The sequence below is a fragment of the Scleropages formosus genome, chromosome 5 (genome assembly GCF_900964775.1).
Source record: "Scleropages formosus chromosome 5, fSclFor1.1, whole genome shotgun sequence".
Lineage (NCBI taxonomy): Eukaryota > Metazoa > Chordata > Actinopteri > Osteoglossiformes > Osteoglossidae > Scleropages > Scleropages formosus.
In genome coordinates this window covers 26,954,179-26,975,496 of record NC_041810.1, presented here as the reverse complement: position 1 = coordinate 26,975,496, position 21,318 = coordinate 26,954,179, and the positions used below count along the sequence as shown (strand labels likewise).

Below are 21,318 nucleotides of genomic sequence, written 5' to 3'. Positions count from 1 at the left end.
GTTCAGGTCCAGTATGGCTCCAGCTCCCTCCGCTGTCAGTATTTGGTAATGACATCACAACAGCTGTGTTCTCCAGTAAAGTTAGACAGGCAGGATCAATGCCAGAGGTAAAAGTGATTTATTTCCATTTGATATCATATGAATACAAAGTTCCTAGAAAGCTACAAAATATCTACTTCATCCAGAAGTCAAAGACTGGGAACAAGGAATATGAAGTCAGTTTGTCAAGGGTTCTCACTGATACCTTTGAGGACAATAAGGAGAAGGGGGGTAAAATAATTAAAAAAAGTCACGTTCATATTACAGGCAGAACACATCTAACACCACGCACCTTTTCAAAGTTCTCTGCACACAATCCCAGGTGTTCATGATTCTATCAGAATTAAGTCCACTTTAAAGTAAACAAATGTTATAATGAAAGGTACGAATACACAAAAAAAAAAAATTAATCAGGCTGTTGACTGCCTGTGTGGATGTTACTTTGGACATCCTGTTGTGACCACTACAACTGGACAAATATCCAGAGTTCAAGGTGAGAATGTGGCCCCAGCTGAAATGGGACACAGGGCTGCTGGTGTCCGTGACTGATCTCTCATGTACCCAGAGTGCACCGCAAACAGTTCTCTAGACACTGGGCCTAGAGAATGATGGCAGTGCCACTGTCAACTATGATGAACTTCTGCGTTTGACCATTATGGTCACAGTGTTTTCTTTTGACAGTTGACAGGCATATCAGTTCTTAGTGTTCAAAATGAGCACTAAGCTCACACACACACACACACACACACACACGTAGGCTGTGGATCAGTACCCACAGGCAATGTCAACATCATCCTGACCACAGGGGGACGCTACATCACCATAGAATTGACAGGGGGGAAAAAAACACAGAAGCACACTCCTCGTTATCAAACAACCTGATTTCAAAGGCAAACTAGTGGCCCAACATCCATCCATCTCCTCTTTAAGGCGGTTATGTCCTGGTTCAGTTCTCAGTCCCTGGGACCAGAGAGGCACTTTGGACGCTCACAGTGCAGCAGAACCATATCGTTTCACTGATATCTGTACATTTTTGGTCGTGTGGGAGAGCAAAGGCAGAGCAGGTCAGTTTTTACATCAATCAAACAAGTTCACACTGATTATCAACAAGTTTGCATGAGCAGAAACTGACCATCTCCTGTGTCACAGTCTGATAAACCAGACGTGTAAAAGATGTGTTGGCATTCCGATTCACAACGTTAGTGTTCTTGTTCAGTTAAAGAATCCACACTAAACCCCCCCAAGGCACCTGTGTAGTGTCACACACCTGTGTAGTGTCACACTTTGGCAGTTCTCTATGGTTTATTCCAGCTTAGTAAACACCGTCACAGTGTGTGAGTAGGGGGGTGACACCACCAGGTTTAAGGCTTCAGGTCAGAGGCTGGCCCGGAGAACACACGAACACACACATTTGTACAAAAAATAGCTGCTGACTGACCATATAGAGGAGGAATGAAACGCCATCACACCTAGATCACCACGACCGGCTCTCCGCCTCCTTTACCACTAACCACGTGGACATCATCTAGGCTGACATTGAACAAGCACATGGGATACAGATGTAAAGAGAGGTTATGCATTATGCTGTTGTCATACCACAAAACAGTGGTAACCAAGTCACTACGGTGTCTCTACATCACTGTTTTCCTGTGACACAGCTGCATACCACGGTATTACTATTACCTTTGTAGTGAAAAGAAGCTATATTTCTGTCTCAACCCTAGACCAGCGTGTGTGTGTGGAGTACAATCCGGGCCACATCCATCTGCGTTCTCATTAGTGTTTAGAACTACCAGTATTATACACATTTCTTTGGAAACAGTCAAACTTGCATGTGCACACACATACACACAGTTTACAGGACCTATAGGACAGAGGCTGTTTCTTGATGGACATTAATTCATAAAAGGGATAATCACTGAGTCCATTTGTCCACATTAAACCCATACAGCGGTGGGCTGTTTCACTGTTTTACCTTCTCTTTGCAGCTCTACAGACATTTAGAAGCCACACATTCCTATCGCAACAGAACAACTGTGTGGCCCTCCAGCACCGCTGCTGCACTTGTGGACATCGGTGAGGAAACGTGACGTGTGTCACTCCTTGAGCAAGCGGTAGATGTGGTGCTGGGCCCCGTGCTCGCTGGTGGACACTTCAAACACACAGGCCATGCACAGCAGTGTCTCCTGTGTCTCCCTGTTTGTGACCACCTGGAACACAGGCAGGGCAGGAGTGAGAGGCTGCCCATGGAGAGCACCACCTAGCCCGCCTCGCGGACACCTCTGCTTACCAGCAAGATGGTGAAGTTCTCGAGGACGCTGTTCATCATGTATTTCTCTGGGAGGTGCTTAAGCTTGTGGATGAAGTTGATCATGTATTCACACATGGGTGAGCGGCTTATTCTGTAGACAAAGCGTCCATTCTCGAAGCGCGAGTACTCCGTCTGTGGGGACAGCACCAATTTGTACTCTTCAGTTTTACTGGATCTACAGATTTACCACTGACTATCAAAAATATTCCATAAATGTGGAGCAGAAAAAGCACTGATGCGCCTTGGTGTTCATCAACATGACAACTACATTTTTAAAATTTCCATAAAATACACTGGCTCCTCTCTACAGGAATTGTATTAAGGTATTTTTATAGGTATAAGTGGAAGCAGCAAACAAGTGTTAAGTGAATTTGGAGGTGTGTATACAAGTTACAATAAACAGCCTTCCACGTCAAATTTTGTGAGGTATGGAGCCAGAGTATTCATGGGCTTTTGGTTGATTTTGCTCATACACATACATACAGTTCTCAATATGCAACACCGTTTATATCTGCCTTTGCATTTATCATGTAAATTCTTTTTTTTTTTTTTTTTTTTTTTTTTTAAAATCTGGCACTTCCCTCCAAAGCTACTTTACCCACTAAATATTTACCCACTTATACAGCAGAATCATTTTTACTGTAGTAATTTAGGGTTAGGGTCAGCATTACTCAAGTGTGCTACAGGAGGAGATGGGATTCAAACCCAGGTCTTTCAATCACAAAGGCAGTGGCTCTAACCACTACACTACTTGTTTCCCAAGTCAGATTTCAATTATCAAGAGGAGGACTAAGACTGATTAAAGACCTGAGAAGTTTGGTTTAAAAAAAGAATAATCTTTTTGTAAAATAATTCAAGTACAGTGTGGAATCCAACCGATGAAAAACCACAGCGGGTCATCCACCTTCTGGCTTCCACACTTACCTCAACCTTCTCCACCACTTGCTTGCCAAAAGAGCACACCTTGGTGGAGCAGGTGATGCTCATGTTCTCCGGACTCTCGTATTCACTGGTGACACCGTAGAAGGCACCCGCGTCATCCTGCATGTTGTAGTTGAGATCAGCCTGCAGGAAAGAAGTGCAAAACAAGAGATAAACTAGGAGGAGGGCCACCAGGCAGCATCAACACAACTACTAAAGGGTATCTTCTGGCAGCATCTTCTGATGCATAAAAACCATAAAATCAGCAGCACAAGAAAGCATCATCCATAAACAGAGCCAATGTTTGATGCTGAACAATCTCCAAGTCTTTGGTCTCATCAGAAACAGAGCCTGAAAGCAAAGCTGAAAAAACCTTGGGCCTCATTCTCAGGCCTTGGTTTCACCTCTCTCACTCAACACACTTGAATGAGCTTATGGTGTTCTACTCACCCAGAACTTCACAAGGAAGAAAGAGTTCTGTGGCCCCTTATCAAACAGCTCCTTCAGTCCACCTTTCTTCTCTGGAAATTTGTCGTAAATCTGGCGAATGTCTACCGACTCCAGCAGGGGATCAGCGTACGAGTAACTTGCCTGGCCGATGTGCACAAAGTGGTGCTTGTTGTACTGGAAGACACACACAGAGTCAGTCACTGAGCTGTGTGAAGAGCCCTGTACAGAGTGCTGCTATAGGAGCATTCTTCTGGGACTAAACCCAATTTTCTGCTGGAAGTGGGACAAGTAACTAAATGGAAGCAGCAAAACTATTTTCTGTCGGGCCTAATCTTCCTAAGTATAGTCTGACCAGTTGTTTTTTCTAGTGATTACAGAATGGTCCACAGAGTCATGCAAATGGCACAATCAAAGGGTTGATGTTGGAACTCCAAAGTCTGGGAGGCAGGTACACACCGAGTCCTGGTCCCGCTGTTGTTCAAGAAACGCAGAGAATTCAACCAGTCTGAGTTTGGAGGTTCCTATGGAGCGGCCCTCCCATGCTGGAGCTGGGGGTGTTGAAGCTGCCGAGGTCACTGGGGGCTCATACCCTGGAGGGACAAATGCAGGGGAGAAGTCACTCTCTTGAGCCCTGCAAGTTCTTCATAGGAGGATCAAACCCAAGAGCAGCAGCATCACACAAGATCTCACACAGACAAGAAGGCTGTATACCTGAAACAGGTGTTGCTGCCACAGGCTGGATGGAATGAGCTTGCTGGGAGAAAGGCTTGATGCTGAAATGAGGTGGAGCAGAGGAGCAGAGTGTGAAGAGGGGTGGAGTGTAACTGCATGGATCACCCACAGAGCACACACGGACATGAGGGGACTTACTCCTGCGATGATCCAGCCTGGCCCGTTGACACCACACCCTGCCAGAACTAGAGGAGAGATCAATAAATGGTGAAACCAGGCTTGCGCGCAATAAACTGAATAACCCTGGAAAGTCACTAGACATGCAACATGCTATCCTGACAACTAGCCAAGAAGAGATGACAGCATTTCCAGATGTTATCAATACTTTGTATGGTTAATCACTTAGTTTTCATCACATATCCCTGCATATGACTCTGGCAGTGCAGTGAATGTGATAGCTGAGCGCAAGTTTGTGGGTGCCGTACCCCTGCTGCTCCTGCAAAGGCGGGCCGAGGAACAGCTGGCAGACCCAGCTTACTGTGGACAGCAGTGGCAGAGACGATCTGTGCTGAAGACATGGAAGCCATGCTCTGCAGGGCCTTGTCTTTTGCTGTCTGATCCTGCAGGACATCCAGGAGAGATCGATGAGAGAGACATTAGAACGTGGACAGAGGCTGCAAAACACCTCACACACAGAGCAGAGAAACTGCATACACGCTGCAATGTCACACACAGAAAACTGACCCTGCAGTTCAAACAGCAGGGTGATGAGACAGAAAACACACAGCGTAATATATCAGAGTGAAGAGATAGCACTTGGACACCACAGCAGGCAGAGGCTCTGTACTCTACTGCCCCAACAAACAGTGACATCACAGGCATCTCTGAAGCTTTTGCATTAAAGAATCCAGAACTGACCTAAGCGGGGACTGTGTTCTTCATTCAGAGAAGCTTACTTCAGTGGCCTTTGGTGGAGATAAACTGCTGATAGCTAGAAGAGCTTGTTCTTTGCCTTAGGAAATTTTCAACATTCAGAAACATGTCACTGTGATGTGCACTGAGGCTCATGAGGTGTCAGAGTACTGCCCAGCTTGAAGCTGCAGTCAGTCATCCTACACAGGCTTTTCCCCACAGCTTGTGGAGTTCTTTTGTGCCAGCAAAATAAGCAAAGAGCTTCAAAAGGCAGTAGTAAGTGCAGAGCAACTGTGGCACAGTGTTGGGGCAGACTGTGCAACAGGAAACTCAGTTACAGGCGAGAACCACTGCAAGCAGACACAGGTGGAAGCTATATAGGCTATATATATAAAAAAATACTTACCATGTTTGTCACCTAAATGCAAACAGACAAGATTGGCTGTCATTTTACAAACCATAACCTACATATAAAGATTATATACAAACATCAGCCACAAAGAACACTGGACATCATGATGTAAGCAGTAGTAGACAGGTGTTACGGGTCTATCTGCTCCACTGTGCACCAGTTCACAGCAGCCACACATGCTTTAAAGAATCATATTGCAGGCCTGCTGCTAAACCGACCAAGGAACTACAGATAATATTCACACACAAGAGTGGAAACGTATGTAAACATTTCAATGGAGCTGCATCTTTGTCCAGTTCTTAACTTCAAATTCAAAAATTGGTTTATGAAGCGATTTGCTCATTTGCCAAAACAAAGATGGGAGCAGCTTCTTGCCCACCAGTAATATGCTCCAAAAAGACAGGACACTGGGTTATTGCACATTACTAAATTGGCAGATGTGTCAGCCAGGCTGGACAGCGCCCTCTAATGAGGCACCTTCCTCACTACATACACTCACAGACTTGGACAGCGAAGCTCATTTATTTCTGAACTGAACATCGTTTCTACATGTTTTCCATCAGCACAAAGCCACGTACTAAGAGCCACTGAGGGAGGGCTGGATGTTTTATTAAGTCAACTTCAGTCTTTGACCTCCAGCTCTAACCTAATGTGCCTTGAGACACATAGTACAGCCAGGCACAGGAAAAGTTTCTTTCCTCAGGCCATCTACCTCATGAACAGCTAAATGCCCCCTAGGGAGTAAACTGGTGCAATAAACAACCCTATTTATATCTATTTTTCATATCATATCTCTTATTGACTTTCCCTTGCACTGTATATAACATACCTGTACAAACATATGTCTATTGTCTATTTGTACATTGGGTACTTTATACTCTATATATTTTTTTAAATCTTTTATCAGCCCACTCTACTTTTATCTGTGTCTTGTCACTGTAATTCTGTCTGTGCTGTGGAAGTTTGTCACCAAGACATATTCCTTGTATGTGTAAACATACTTGGCAATAAAGCTCATTCATAACTTCATGGCTCCATCTGCACAACCCCCCCCCCCCCCCCCCCCCCCAAGCAGAAGAGAAAGCTGTAGTACCAAATTGTTTGCAAGAGACCAGCAAAGGCAAAGCTGTCCACACACTCAAAAATGCTCTTTTTTCTGTGCAGATTTTAACAGGATGGAGTTATTATAACTTGGCCTAAAACCCATTATTCAAGTTAATAAAGTCCATGAAGGAGACCGTGTGACAATTTTAGCACAACTTCAGGACCTTTAAAACAATACAAGAGAATCATAAAAATTCTATCTCCAAGCTCCACAGTGGTGATTCCACAAGATTTGACGTTATCCATTTTTTAAAATAGTTTTAGTGTCACAAAATACACTGGGATTGCAATTAACAGATATAGGAATAACTAGTTGACGTATACAAAAAGTTCTTTCAATATGTTTTTATTTTGGCTCCTAAAATCAATGCTTATTTCAGTTAATCAGCAAATGATTTTTAGCCGCTGAACAATTAAAGGAAAAAAAGTATATCGTAAAGGTTAATGACCTGTGAATACTCCCATGTGACAGAGCACAAAGATAATGAGCAGGCATTGCTCAGCCTAACTTTGCATTCAGCTCAGTGCAAACAGATGCATCAAACACAATGGATAAAAACACACAGACACCTTGGTGTGAACCCTTTAGAAATGAATTGTTAGGAAAAGCCCATGATGACCATATTGTCATCAAGTGATAAACAGGACAGTGGTATGAAAAGGGCTGGGGGCAACACATGTCCCAGTGGTCCCACTCATCACCATGAGAAACAAGAAGAGACACTGAGGAACCAAAAGGAGAGATGCAAGTCAGCACCTACCTTCAGCTTGGATTGAAATTCTCTGGATTTCCTTCTGGCAAGAACCTGAATGTGACTGGAGACCTGTGAGGTGGATGGAAACAATGGAAAAACCAGTAACTATGCTAAAGAAAACCATAGTTTTCATCATCATAACAAGGGCAAAGCCTGACACCTTCATGGGGTATTGAACTTCTCCAACCTTCTCAGACCTGAATGTGCCCAGATATATTTGTGTTTCCAGTTTATGACAGAAAAATAAAACCAGAAACCCAAATGTAATGGTTATCAGTACATTTATTTCATAAAAGTGAGTATAATGACAGGGCTGCTAAGTTACTGTACTCTAAACTGGTTTAAGGCACCAACAGGCATCACGATGACAGTGTAAATCAACTTAAAATATATCAAAACAGGCATGTAGGATAAATAGTAACCCACAGGCTATGAAAAAATAAGGTAATGTGCAGTAACACCAGTCATTCTCTATAGACAGAATTGCTCTGCTATGAGCCTATTTAAGCAAAGAAACAAGTACCTTCTTCACTGCAAGGGATGCCATCATCACTACAACACGCTTACCTGTTTTCTTGTCCTCGTCTTTCCGGTCCGCAGCTTGATATACCGAGCAATGAGCTCATTGCGACCTGTGAAGAGAGTTGTCGCTGTCAACCTCTAGACTACGTGAAGACAGTACCAACACCAAGGTGAGAACACCATCTGAACATGGACCACAGATACACAATATTACTGCACACAGAAACAGCCATCAGGACACAGATCATCACTGTATTATACTCTAACGAGGTAACTTAGCATAACAAATCATCCAGATGAGGAAGATCCTCAAAGCTAAGGGCTGACAGCAGAAACTGATTCCAAAGCAGAGCGATTTTTCCTGACCTGCTGTCCCATGTCTGATGACACAGCCCCACCCAGAGAGACGAGGCACTGGTATCATGGCAACCAGGTGGTACAGCACACCTTCCACTTACTACGTGGGTGTGAAGGGGGGGACAGGTGGAAAGGAGATTTCCCATCCCCCAACACACACACACACACACACACACACACACACACACGTTATGCTAAGAGCTGCGGGGGGGAGGCAGCAGATTCCTTTCAGTAGCTCTGAAAGAGCTGCAACTAAAAGACAAAATTCTGAAAAACATAAAATCTTCCAAACCTGAAGCAAAGCTAAAAGAGAGGAAAATAGGACAAAACTGAAGAACAACAAGTCTAATAAACTATCTTTCCTAACAGCATAATGTATTTCAGCTGTTCAAAAACTCAATTCAGTGTCATGTATTAAAAAAGTGGGAAAATTTAGCCCCAGAAGTAGCAACTTAATGCATTAAATAAAAACTCCAAATGTGCTTTTAGAACAAAGATAAGTGTTTTTTTCCCAAACAAGAGTTTAACATGTTGATGCTGATCATGTTCCAAAAGGACCACAATAATTGGAAAATTGTTATTTTTTCAGAAACCTGGAACATGCGCCAAATGGGACTGCAAACAGAATCAGGGTGGCGATGAGCACAGCACCCAGGCCAGACTCCACCCCCACAGGTGTCAAGCCTTCAAAGGAGGTCACATGACTAACTGCAACCACACCGCTGTTGCTGTTTTCCTCCTCTGGTCCTCTATTCAGCACACCTGTACTGATTGTACACACATACACACAGGATAATATAGCAACTCATGCAGGTGCCTAATACCCAGATCACAGCATCAAAACAGCCTGTAAACACCCACCCCGCCAGTGCCACCCACCTCCACAAAAAGGATGTACTTTTATTAGAGGATGAACTTCAGATCTAACATCTATCTCAGCTTGTCCCGTCCGTTCTGGGGTTCAGACAGAAGCTCCCACAAATGTATGTCAGTTTTCTTTTTCAAAGTGCTTTTACACAAACATTGTGTTTATATAAACAGAAAAAGTCATTAGTGTCACTAAGGAAGTAACCTCGATTTCCGAGCTGGATGCAGAAGGATCCAGGAATGGTTACAGTGTGCGAGAAGCTAGAAAGATTGTCTGCTTCCATCAAAAATCACATCGCCGGATAGATCTCAACATGAGAAATGGCAACTACCAATGACAATACTGCAATACAACAAACATTGACTTCCACAGCCCAAGTGGGAGTTGCTGGGCTTTTACTTGCAGGGCAATAAAGTGGAGCACGAACCTCCCCTCCCCCTGACACCAGCTTCACCCAAAACAAGTGTCTGTCTTAGTCACACATCAGATTACACAGGCTGCTCAACTTACAAATACGACTGGGACCCAAAGTCTGCAACTCATTTTGTCACTCCAAAGTTTGTTTTACCATTGAGGCAAAAATAATTAAAAGGGTAATAACACAGATGCTGCCTTTTTTTTTTATTTTCTGTTACTTTCTGTAATAACATTGTAACACCAGTAACCAGTGACTGCACAAGCAATCCCCAGATTGAAGGTGTGCACACCTCAACAGCAATATGATCTCTGTCCCTGATAAGGTATACCCCCTGAGGGTCATGTGACAAGAAGGGGGTGCAGACTGCAGTTCCACAGAGGCCTTAAAACACCAAGAGACTCAAAAGGCTCTGTTGTGTAAAAGATGAAGGATAAAGAGCACTGATCCTACATCTGACAGCAGCAGCCAGCTGCCCATTGTGGGCAGATTAGTGCCACGCAGGGGGATGGGGGCAATCGGAGCTGCCCTAAGAAAGACTTCAAGGCCAAAGTCCAGGCGTCTGCTGCCATGGAAGTGTAAGAGTACACCCCCCATGGTTTGAACACATCTAGTTCAGAACAGAGGCCGTGCCACATGGTCTCAACTTCCTGCTCCCTGGCCCCTCCCCTAACCCAACCAACAGACCCTGCAGGCACAGTCCATCTTTCAAAAAAAAAAAAAAAAAACCCCACAAAGGCTACTTGCCTATGCAGTGTGGTAATTCCCTCCAGCCTTGCCCACAATGAATGCAGCACATATAACGCAAAATGCACTGCTCATAGCATGAGGAGAAGCAGAGCTGTACGTGCTTCAACTTTGAGAAGAAAAGGCAGTGGCGAATTGAGAGGGGCAGTGAAATTCGGATCCAAACAGGATTCTTACAGGCATATTTCAGACACAGATAGCGATAACTACCAGGGTTTGTAAATCGATGTAATCTTTCAGCATCATATCAATATGCAAATATAAACAAGTTCTGAACTTTGACCCAGCAGTGAACTAAGCCCACCTCACTTCAGAGTTCATTCACACCTGTTGGTTGTGTTCCTTCCACCCACCCCCCACCCAGGAAGAACAGCCCAGGAGAGCAAAACATGCAGAAACCCCTCCAGCCATCAGCCCTGATTATGACTCCCATATTCACCCTTTCTCCTGCCAGGGGAGTCCCATGAGACCTGAACTTGTTCCTTCCCTTACCCCACAGTACAGAGAGAAAACACCCCTTCTTTCCATGACATCAGCCAGCAGGCCTGGGGGAGGGGCCACAGCTGCCAGCAGCCGCTGAACCATCTGCTCTTCTGAAGATGGGCCTTTTGGGGGGAGGGCAGGAGCTGTGCGTCTTGCCTGACTCACACCACCTCTGCTCCTCACACAGTGACTTCAGACAGGCAATCAGTGCATAAACTATTACACTCTGGTGTACCTCTGGCCGGCTATGGCCAGGGTGCTGCACTATGGTGTATCATTGCTGGTCAGTGGGTAGGGTACCGTGCCATGGTGCGTCATGTTACTGCCTATTATCAGCACTACTTACCATACATCTTGCCCTCATCGGACAGGATGATCTTTCTGCGTCCACAGGGAGGGTAAATTGCCAGCGCCTCCTGAAAGCTCTGCTCGATGTCAGGACTCCATACGCCCTCAGCATCACCATCCACAGTCTTGTCTGCTGAGTCGCTCAGCCCCTCTGCTTCCTCAGCCGGGCTCTCGCTGCCGCTCCAGCTGCTGGGGTCCATGGTGCCAGCGAGCCGCTGCAAGCGAGAGGCCGGAGTCCACCTGGGAGGACCCTGAAGGTCAAAGAAAACAGGGAGCACTTGGAAGGGGACAGATGTGTATTACAGGATGGATCCCTGCTGCTAGAGGCTTCAGTTTCTTTTGCAAATAGACAGTTACAAGAATTTTAATGTATGAAACATTTGGTAACTCTTTCTATCCTATTTTAGACAGTCAAAAGTGCAACAGGATACCAGTTTCCCCAAGTGCATCACAGGCAACTGGGAGGAACAGGTCAAAATGGACAGGACTGCCAGATTTTGCAGCTGCAATCATATTGTGGTGTTTGCACATCCTGCAGTACATTAAACCCCATTTAACCTTAATTTTCAAGTCTGTGGGGCAAGCAGGGTCAATATCACCAATAAGAAGATAACTAAACATGTCTTCCTATAGCTACTCCAGTTTAATTTATATTGATCAGTGTATAGTTTTACTCTAGGGCTCTCGAGGCCAAACATTTGAACACCACATATTAAAGTACTCAAAGCTCCAAGAGTTCATGTGAGGGAAGTGTAAGAAAGGAAAGCTCACAGTTGGTGGGTTCTCGTGTGTATGTATATATGTCATACACAGGACATTTTGCATCAGATTTATGATTTAACTAGTTATACAAAACACAAACAAGACCTCCCTAACCACTGTACTCATGACATCAGATTCAATTCAGACTCAACTGTCATCATTGTTGATTCTCACTCTTCCTGTCTTTGGTGCGGGGCTCTACATAGTTCCCAGGCACAGCTTCTCTGCATACATGCCCAGTCTGAATGATTGACTCAACCAGAACAGGCTGGAAACTCCCACAGCTGAAAATCTCTTGACAAACTGGAACCATAATGAACACTGACCAGGACTGACACAAGCAAACACTGAATCAATCGGGTTCTCTAATGAAATAAGTTTTTCTGAAGTTAGGAGATCAGTCTAGAAAGTGGTGAAGACCATGTTCTCTGCGCCAATCTTTTTGGATGCTGCCTTGTACTACTCTCCTCCCCCACCCCCAGAGGAGGGCCTATTCACAGAGCTCAAGCAGCATCTGGTTCTTCTAAAATGTCAGCTGGTGGTGGGGGAGGGGTGGGAGCAGGCCGTCACCCCGGGGGTGGGGGAGGGGTGTGGACAGAGTCCTGTTTGCAGGCCGAGTGCACAGCCCTGACGCTGCAGAACTCGCTGGGAATGGAGAGATGAGAAAATTGCATCGGTGATCACCTTCAGCAAAGTGATGACCACTCGCTGGGATCCAGTGCTGTTACTGGGTATACTGGACCTGTAGGCAGGTCCTGCAGGGAAATTAAATACTTTGAAAGTGGAGATCTTTCAAACAGGTTGTCTTCAGGGGCTCCTTTCAAATGCCTTTACTCTGCAGAATAGCCTGAGTGGAAGAGGAGATGCTGGAGTGTAGAGGTAAATAGGAACCCATCAGGAGGCTCCTCTATTGTAGAGGGGGGACAACCAAGGGTGTAAACAGATACACAACTCCACTAGACACACACCGCAAATGTCACAAAAAGTCATACAGCTTTACCTTTCAGGGCCTCTCACCTTGCCTGAAAAACCAAGCAAGAGATGCTACGAAAAATGTAATTCTCAGTGAGTGAACAAAACTGCAAGGAACCCAAGAATATGAAGTGTGAAAGTATTTCACCCATGTAGGGTTAGAGAAATTAGTGCTGTGTGGAAGTATTCACATTGGTCTGGTGAGATCATATATCACACCTCATTAAAGACCAAACACAAAGCCTAGAAACCACATTCTCCTTCCTCCATTGTCACACAGGTACACTGTTGCCAGTCATTATGTCAAACATAATAAACGGGGGGGGAATCCTCTTGCAATGTTTGTTACACTTGTCAATAACCACTGTCGACCCTCACTGACCCCATATACAGAGTATAGTGCCTCCATAATGTCCTGTCCTCTACTTCTGCTCTTAGGGTTGAAAGAGCTGCACCCACTGTGACTGATTCCATAAATGTATTAGCTGGTCAGCTTTTCCTCCAACTTTTCCAGGCATAACTGTCTTTCACAGAATCCAGTATTGCATGACATAGTCGAAGTGTGACATCAGTCTCATTGTCTGTGCTTCCAATCAAGTTCTTGTATAGATGAATACTGAGTCAAATCTTGCCATTTTCCCAACTACTCATGATGTCCTGAAAGGCCTGCTCTAGCAACCCAGCTCAAAGGTGTCCATATTTTTCCCTGTTCTGCTTTTTCAGTGCCCACCTTTAACTATTTTAAAAAAAAAAAAAAAAAAAAAAAAAAAAAAAAAAAAAGTCACTCTGCCCACATGAACACAGTGACACAGAAGTAAACAGGTTTGAAGCAGCAATTTCCTAGTATTGGGGGGGGGGGGAGTGAATGAACAAAATGAACTCAAAGAGCACAGCTGTTAATACAGGACAGTTTATTGTTGACTAAATGGGCATTAATTATTCACCTTTACAAGTATTTGAAGACACAGTTTCTGTTTAGTGCAACAGTAAGATGTCATATTAAACACTACTGTATTCCCTCTTGAAATTCCATTAACACAACGCAGTGGGCCATGACACTATTTTCCAATGGAGAACGGCTCATCTGACTACACTACAGCAGTCTACCAGAGTACAACTCTGAAACGTAAAGGGTTCCTTTCAGGACTGATCACACAGAAGACCACACGGAAAGTCCTATTTTCATCTCTGTAGGGGAAGAACCTTTTTCTTCACAAAGACCAGTTCACACACTGGTGAAGGAAAGAATATCCCATGTTTGGGTCAAATCCCGCAGGGACTTGTAAGGAATCCCACAACACAGGAAAGGAATAGCAGGACAAACTATCAAGAGCTCCGATCAAGTGAAATAGCACTTGCACCTAGGACCAAACCACTGAGCTACACCAAAAGTGAAGAGTAGACATCAAGGCATACTGATTAGCAGAAAGCAATGAAAATTAAAACCATCCTGTGCTGCATATAACGCACTAATGACACAGCGCTGGTCCCAAACTGTGCACCCTGGCAACATCATGGTACATGGAGACATTGAGTGTGCTAGAGCTGCCATAGTGACAGCACACCAACAGAGATGACTCACTGCAGAGAAGAAGTCAACAAAGAAAACAAAGCTAGGAGGTCCATTCATTCTTCTGTTATTGTACTGAACTGTCAGTACTTGTATTGATTCGCACACTTTCAGACTTGTCTCAATGTGATATTTAACCTGGTGTCTGGTCACAGCTTTGGTCCATGTATGCTGCTGAAGCTTTGTGCAATTTCCTTCTTAAATTATCTTCTGATACTTCACATTAGTCTATATTCTTCTGCTGAAGGGCTTCAGCAATTTCATGTAAAAAAAGAGCCTGAATTTAACCACATTAGGGCAATCAAGCACCTACAAAGATGCATGCAGGACAACATTAAAGCCAGTACTGAAATTCAAAAAAAAAAAAAAAAAAAAAAAAAAAAAAAAGAGCAAGTAGCACAGTAGTTCAAGCTTCTGCACTCCATTTCAAAGGACCAGGGGTTGAATCCCACTTACTGCTGAAAAATCCTTGACCAAGAGACTTACCCTGAATTGCTCCAGTTAAATTAACTTGCTGTATAAATGGATAAATTAAGTGGGTTTGGAATGGCCTTTAGAATATTCAAAATTTGATTAAAACATTAATGTCAGAGAAAGAGTGCACAAACAGGAACCGGCTACCGTTCTCCCAAGACAATCACTACTGAGAACTCCCCACTTCAGGCGCACACTGTATCACCACCTCACATGATGCTTTAATTGAGGCTATTGGCAGGAACACCGACCTAGCCTGAGCTTTCCCCCTCAAGGTTTTTTGCTGTGCTAAACACTGCAGTACATTTTAGCATTCGGATGAAAGGACAGAAGGCTGCAGGTTCAAATCACTTCCCCTTTTACACTCCAAGACCAGATGCCAATTCCTAGCTATAGCTTTGCCATTACAGATATCCACTCTCTGGAAGACATGAGAAAGCTAACCAGAAGCAAATTGCACTTTGCTTCTCAAGTTCTCCATAGAAATTCCAAGACAGAACACACAAAAATGTATCACATATTAGGAATAATGCAAATAAAAAATGAACCCGAAGCTCAGTGACCAAAATAAAGCAAAGTTAACACACACAATTACTTTAGTGTAACTCCTGGTTAGTATCCAACCTCCCCTTTCAAGTACTCTCAGACAACAAATCGCAGGATGATTTTAGTTCCAGAGACCATTTCACTGACCATCCATCAGTTTTTTGTCCATTATAGTACCAGCCCCTTATACCTCTTCCTGTGTGACCTAAAGTACCTGAGAGTGGGGACTACCCACATGACGTAGACTTTCATCAGACCGTACCACCGTCTGCTCTCTTCCAACAGGGAATAGGAGGCTGAGGTTACAGCAAAACCAGGCTAACAGGATTAGCACAAACATGGCTAATGTGGTTCCAGTATGTCTCTGTATGGCCTTCATAGCTCCAGCAGCTGGAAGTAAAACAGAGTCTCTCCTTCATGAGAAGAGGACCAACAGAACACACAGCACCCTGCCAAAAACATATCACCCCTATACTGACCAAAGTCTTATTAAAGCGGTTGCTTTAGTTCAAGTTCTTTTTATTGTCTTTTCTCTATATAGCTTGTATACAGTGGAACGAAATGTCGTTTCTCTGGAGACCGTGGTGCAACACAGAACTGAGTACAAGACAGTAAATAAATACAAAGAACGCAGACATGGGCTGTGAACTGTAGGTAGTTTGTAGTGTAGATTCAAATTCTTTACTTCAAATGTTTGCCAAAAGTAACCAAAAACAGATCAAGTTGTGCCAATGGCATCTCTTCAACAGCATAGGTCAAGTCTGTCAACAATTTTGTCTTTCCTAAAGTTCTACAGTGATGTAACTGGAGATTAGAATCACTAATTAAACCTGGCATCAGTTTATTCCTCAGCGCAGGAAAAAAAAAAAAAAAAAAAAAAATGTTCACAAGCCTGAGACTGTAATACTTTAATATATTTCAGTTCAATTCCCTTATGCTTTTCTCCAAAGCGACTTAGACATGTTTGACCACCAACAATTATTTACCCATTTACACAGCTGGGTAATTATTTACTTGAGCAATTTTAGGATAAGCACCATGCTCAAGGTTACTACAGCTAGAGATGGGATTCGAATCTGCAACCTTTAGGTTCAAAAGCAACAGCTCATACCACTACACTACTATCCCCACAGCAGTAGATCTCCTAATGTCACCTGTGGTAGTTAATATTTTAGACTGTGGAGAACAAGGGGTTTTAAAAAAAAAAAAAAACTAAGAATTTATAAAACTATGAATTGGACGTAATCAATACAATTGGACCTTAACACTTCCAGATTACAAAAAAATTTGACTGAGTAGCACACAACTCAGACAGAGCAGGGATTTCCGCTGTGTACGAACGTCTGACAACTTATGTACAGCAAATTAATGACAAGTCCCGGTTAGATAACACATGTAAAAAGACCTGAGCTGTTATGCAGATGGACTATCAGCTAGTTACCTGCAGAATCTTTAACACACCCACCCAGAGATCCCTGAAGTATTTCCTCCAAAGACAGGAGTTGCACATGAATATGCACATAGGATGGCCTTTCAAGGCATGATGGGAGAGTGAGACCACAGGAGGTCCTGAGAGAGCCTTTGGTTCCTGGCAGGACAGAGGGTTTGATGCCCATACAGCGCACAAAGCCAATAGCTCCAGTATAAAGCAGAAAATTTACCAGGTAACTTATCTGATGGAGATGGAGACGAGACCACCTGGTGCACCGGCCACTCTCCTGACAGGCCATTCTACAACCAGATGAACATCTAGACAATAGTCAAAGCTCCTACCCTCCACAGTGGAGATTGCCAGAGCAAATATCTATGGGGCAGCTGGTAACAGTGATTACAACTACTGCCTTTGGATGCAAAGGTCGCGGTATCAAATCTCACCTCCAGCTTGATTAAGGTACTTACCCGAAATTACTCCAGAAAAAAATTACCCAGCTGTATAACGGGGTAATTGTAAATAGCTAAACACTAAGTCACTTTGGAGAAAAGAGTCAGCCGGATCAATAAATGTAACGTAAACCCCGCATGTGCACTTGCCTCAATAGGTGGGAAACTGGACAGAGTTAAAATTTCCCTCAGAGGGAACTTGTCCTTCTGGCTTGAGAGCTTGTTGTGGTCAAGGCACGACCTGTGTGACTTGACCGAACAAGCCTTCTGGGCCAAAAGATATGTCCCGTGTGATCACAATCACCTCTAAGCCTGAATAGAGAAGAACTGGCCTGCTCCCCCTCAAGGCAGGACAGATTTGTCTCCTTTTGCAGGATGAATCAAAAATTTTTTCCAAAACCAGCAGGACTGTTTCCCTACATTCCACACATGGAACTTCCAAAATTCATTGGGTGTCACAGATTGATTTTAACACACTTTTAACACAACATTCCCCAGAATAACACAGTGGTAAAGGATGTTAAAATTTGCAAATAAACTTGAAGGGTAATACCATTCAGCTAATTCACCAGCAGGAGAAAATACTTGTGACTGAAAGACCAAGGGTACAGTGACAACAGGGTGGTGAAAGGCAGGACCTACAGTGTGGCCTTCAAAGTGGGGTGCTGGACATGTGCGACTGTACATGTGAAGTTATCTGTAAATGTGCAGAGTGACTAATGAGTGAATGCTCAGTTATTTCTGTAATTGAAAAATACTGCAAACTCAAACAAGCATCGATTTCACCAATGTCTAACTAGCCACTGTTAACAGATGTGGTGTAAATAACCTTGAGGGTGCCGACAGACTTTCAGAAGGACCCTTGCTCACCAACAGGTAGTGTATGGGGGCCTGATTCTGCAAGAACAATGGAGGTCCCCAAATGTAAGTCCCAAAACTAGTTTCAGAGTGACCACTTTCTCCAAACGTGAACCATCTCGACAAATGATCAACTGACAGCAACGTAATAATGGAATTCTACCCCATTTACGTAGCATGTAATTTTTATGGGAGCAGCTGGATGGGGGATTTGGACCTGCATCCTTCTACTACAAGGTGGTAGCTCTAACCACAACAGCAGCAACTGTTGGTTTACCCTGAAAATAACAATGGATGACAGCGAGCGAGATCAGAGCAAAATGAATAGGTACTTAAATTCCACGAATTTCTTGATTTTTACTGTCCATGACCCACTGCTGGTTAACAAAATTAACAGTGATGTTGACACAAAAAACAGCTGCAGCAGCAGCAGAACACCCACTTTAGGTAGATTGCAGCTCTAACCTGACCCGAGTCCAATTTTGACTCTCAGCAACAACTTGTCTGGTTTTCACAGTAAGGGAGGGTACAGAAGTGGTTCACCACTATTTTCTTCCAGGCAGGTCTTTGGATTGTGGGAGGAAACTCATGCAAACACGAGAGGAACATGTCACCTCCTCAAAAACAGAGAGACCTTAATAAACGTGTATGTTTGTGCCACATAATTGTAAATAATGGAAAAGCCTATATACAGCTACTCATGTAATGTACACTGGTTCATATGGCAGTATGTGACAAATTAACTGTACTCCAGAATCACATCTGCATCCAAATCTCTCCTTGTTGATGCCAGGCACTTTTTGTATTGTTCTCAGAGATGAACGCCGCTTTGGAGAAAAGCCTCTGCTAAATGAATAAATATAAACCTAGGCCTGAAAGTACAGCTCAGGCACTAGGAGACACCAGCCTGACCCGCTGTGCCATCAGCAGCGAGCAAACACGTCATTTGAAAACATAATTCATGCCTAAACTGAAAGGAACACAGAGGACAAAGGACAGCGGAGTGAAAAGACCCCGTTGGCATAGCTGAGGGCTTGTCGGGGAGGGTTCCTGCAGACAGTGGTGAGAGAAGGCCTCGGAGTCAGGTGGGAGCCCTCCTCCCACACACCTGCACTGGAAATACAGGCGGACATGAAGCAGATGCCCTTCCGCTTCATCTTGCACTGGAAGATGAGCCAGGTTCCATAAAGACCAGTTGAACCATCCTGGACAACACTCCCACCACCAACAGACACTTTTACCAGACCAACGGAGCACTTGGAGAAAGTATTTCCTATGTCCACCGGTTTCCATCTGTTCCCTGATCATGATCAAGTCAATGATTCAGAGACTTTGACACAAATAAACACGAAGAGCACATCCAGTGTTTCCATCCATGTGCGCTTATTTACAAAATAATAACCCCCCCCCCCCATGTCATGATCTGGCAGTGAGTGATTCTTCTTGTTCGCCACTCACTGAGGCACCACGTTCAAAAGCTAACAGGCTAATGTTGGCCATAGAGCTGGCGACGATGGAACAAGGACGAAAATAACTAGAACGAACAAGCGCGTGCGGAGTAAACACGGACGGAGTAAAAAACGGCGAAAACAGTGGCAATTGGCAATGTGTGAAAAGCTACTCACAGATAATCGACTCGTCCGTCACCGTGTCGCTGGGACGCAACAAGTGTGGAAAAACTGTTGTAAAAAGGCGCATAATTGTGCAAAAAGATGTGAAAAAGTGAAAAACTGTGAAACTCCATCAGTCCATGGCATGCGGTTCGGCGACGAGGGGCCCCGAGGTGCAATAACAACAAAAGGAGTTAATAAACAGACCGCTTTCTTTCTGAGGTGAAGTCTCGCGCCAGACCCTTCTATCATGCGCGCGCGCTCTCTCTCTCGCTCACCCTCCCTCCCGCTCGCTCGCGCGCTTCTCAGTGTCTCGCGCGCCCCGCGAGTTCGGCCTCCTTCCTCGGGATGGGAGAAGCGGGGATGGTTTTCACACGAACTGGGACTCTCCGCGTCACGGCGCGCGTTCGCGTTTCACACGCGACACTCCGCACGAGCACATGGAGGTACTTTTCCACAGTCCCCTCGCACTCGCGGAGACTCTCTGTGAGTCGCCGCGCGCTGCGAACTTACCTCTGATTTACTCTCCTCCTCCTGTCCCTCAGTCCGCTCCCGGGCGGCCGGACGTTCATAAAACCTCCGTAAACTCTGGGTAAAGTTGTGCTCGTTTATGAGTGCGCGCGGGCGTTCGTGGGCGAGCCGGCTTTGTGTGCGCGGACGAGCGGCGCGCCCACGGGGACGCGCGGAATGAGCGGAATGAACGCAGGAATGAACGCAGGAATGATGGCAGGAATGAAGTGAACGCGAAGGCCCGGCTCGCGCGGGGCGGGGCCCGAGTGACGTACTCCAGTGAGCGGGCGGGGGCTCAGTGACATCACTACGTCGTGGGCGGGGTCAGGGGCCGTGGGTGACCTCATGCCGGAACGTAGGTCTTCAACATGGCGTAATAGTTTCCCGCTTCCCCGATGTTTAACATTACATTCATTGCACCGAAAAATACATATTTTTGTTCCTGACAAATGTATTTATCCGATTTAATAATTTTAAACTCTATTTAGGTTTGAATCCCAAAGGGCAGAAAGCGCATTTATCAGTTTCATTTTTGTGCTTCCTTGTATTTTAGTTTCAACTAAGTCTGACTGTCACTCAGAGATGACATTCATAATATATTATGTCGGCTAAACCTCAAGACAGAATCAGTCACTTATAAAGATGAAATGACAAAGATCAGTGTTTCATTTCTGGGCAATACTTAAGGAAATCACATGCTGTTATATGAAGTAGCTAGCTATAAATATTGAAGTGATGATGGAGAGTCTTATGCTGAGTGTCAATGATCAATACACCAGCATCACCAATACACCCAGGCCTCTGGGCAAGGCTCACTAT

The 21,318-nt window shown here is 44.5% G+C and overlaps 1 protein-coding gene across 4 annotated transcripts; it reads right to left on the bottom strand.

Moving 5' to 3' along the window:
- Positions 1-106: 106 nt before the first annotated feature.
- Positions 107-20,749, bottom strand: LOC108942398 (transcriptional enhancer factor TEF-1-like). Of its 4 annotated transcripts, none has more exons than XM_018765741.2 (13): positions 20,503-20,749; positions 11,315-11,567; positions 8,144-8,208; positions 7,583-7,645; positions 5,712-5,723; positions 4,879-5,013; positions 4,592-4,638; positions 4,433-4,494; positions 4,178-4,311; positions 3,722-3,895; positions 3,275-3,415; positions 2,330-2,482; positions 107-2,249 (listed from the first exon to the last, which is right to left on the bottom strand). In XM_018765741.2, the coding sequence occupies exons 2-13, from the start codon at positions 11,514-11,516 to the stop codon at positions 2,136-2,138; spliced, it is 1,302 nt and encodes a 433-aa protein (XP_018621257.1). In that variant the 5' UTR covers positions 11,517-11,567; positions 20,503-20,749; the 3' UTR covers positions 107-2,135. The 4 variants fall into 4 exon arrangements, with proteins under 4 accessions (XP_018621257.1, XP_018621260.1, XP_018621258.1 ...); XM_018765744.2 differs by having other exon boundaries at positions 3,314-3,415; XM_018765742.2 differs by lacking the exon at positions 20,503-20,749 and adding an exon at positions 20,005-20,038.
- Between the last annotated feature and the right edge of the window lie 569 nt (positions 20,750-21,318).

Coding starts and splice junctions, on each gene's coding strand:
- LOC108942398 (XM_018765741.2), bottom strand. CDS start 11,516: ATGGACCCCAGCAGCTGGAGCGGCAGCGAGAGCCCGGCTGAGGAAGCA. Junction 3,896..4,177: donor AACAGCGGGACCAGGACTCG/GTGTGTACCTGC, acceptor TGTGTCTTCCAG/TACAACAAGCACCACTTTGT. Junction 2,250..2,329: donor AGAACTTCACCATCTTGCTG/GTAAGCAGAGGT, acceptor CCTGTGTTCCAG/GTGGTCACAAACAGGGAGAC.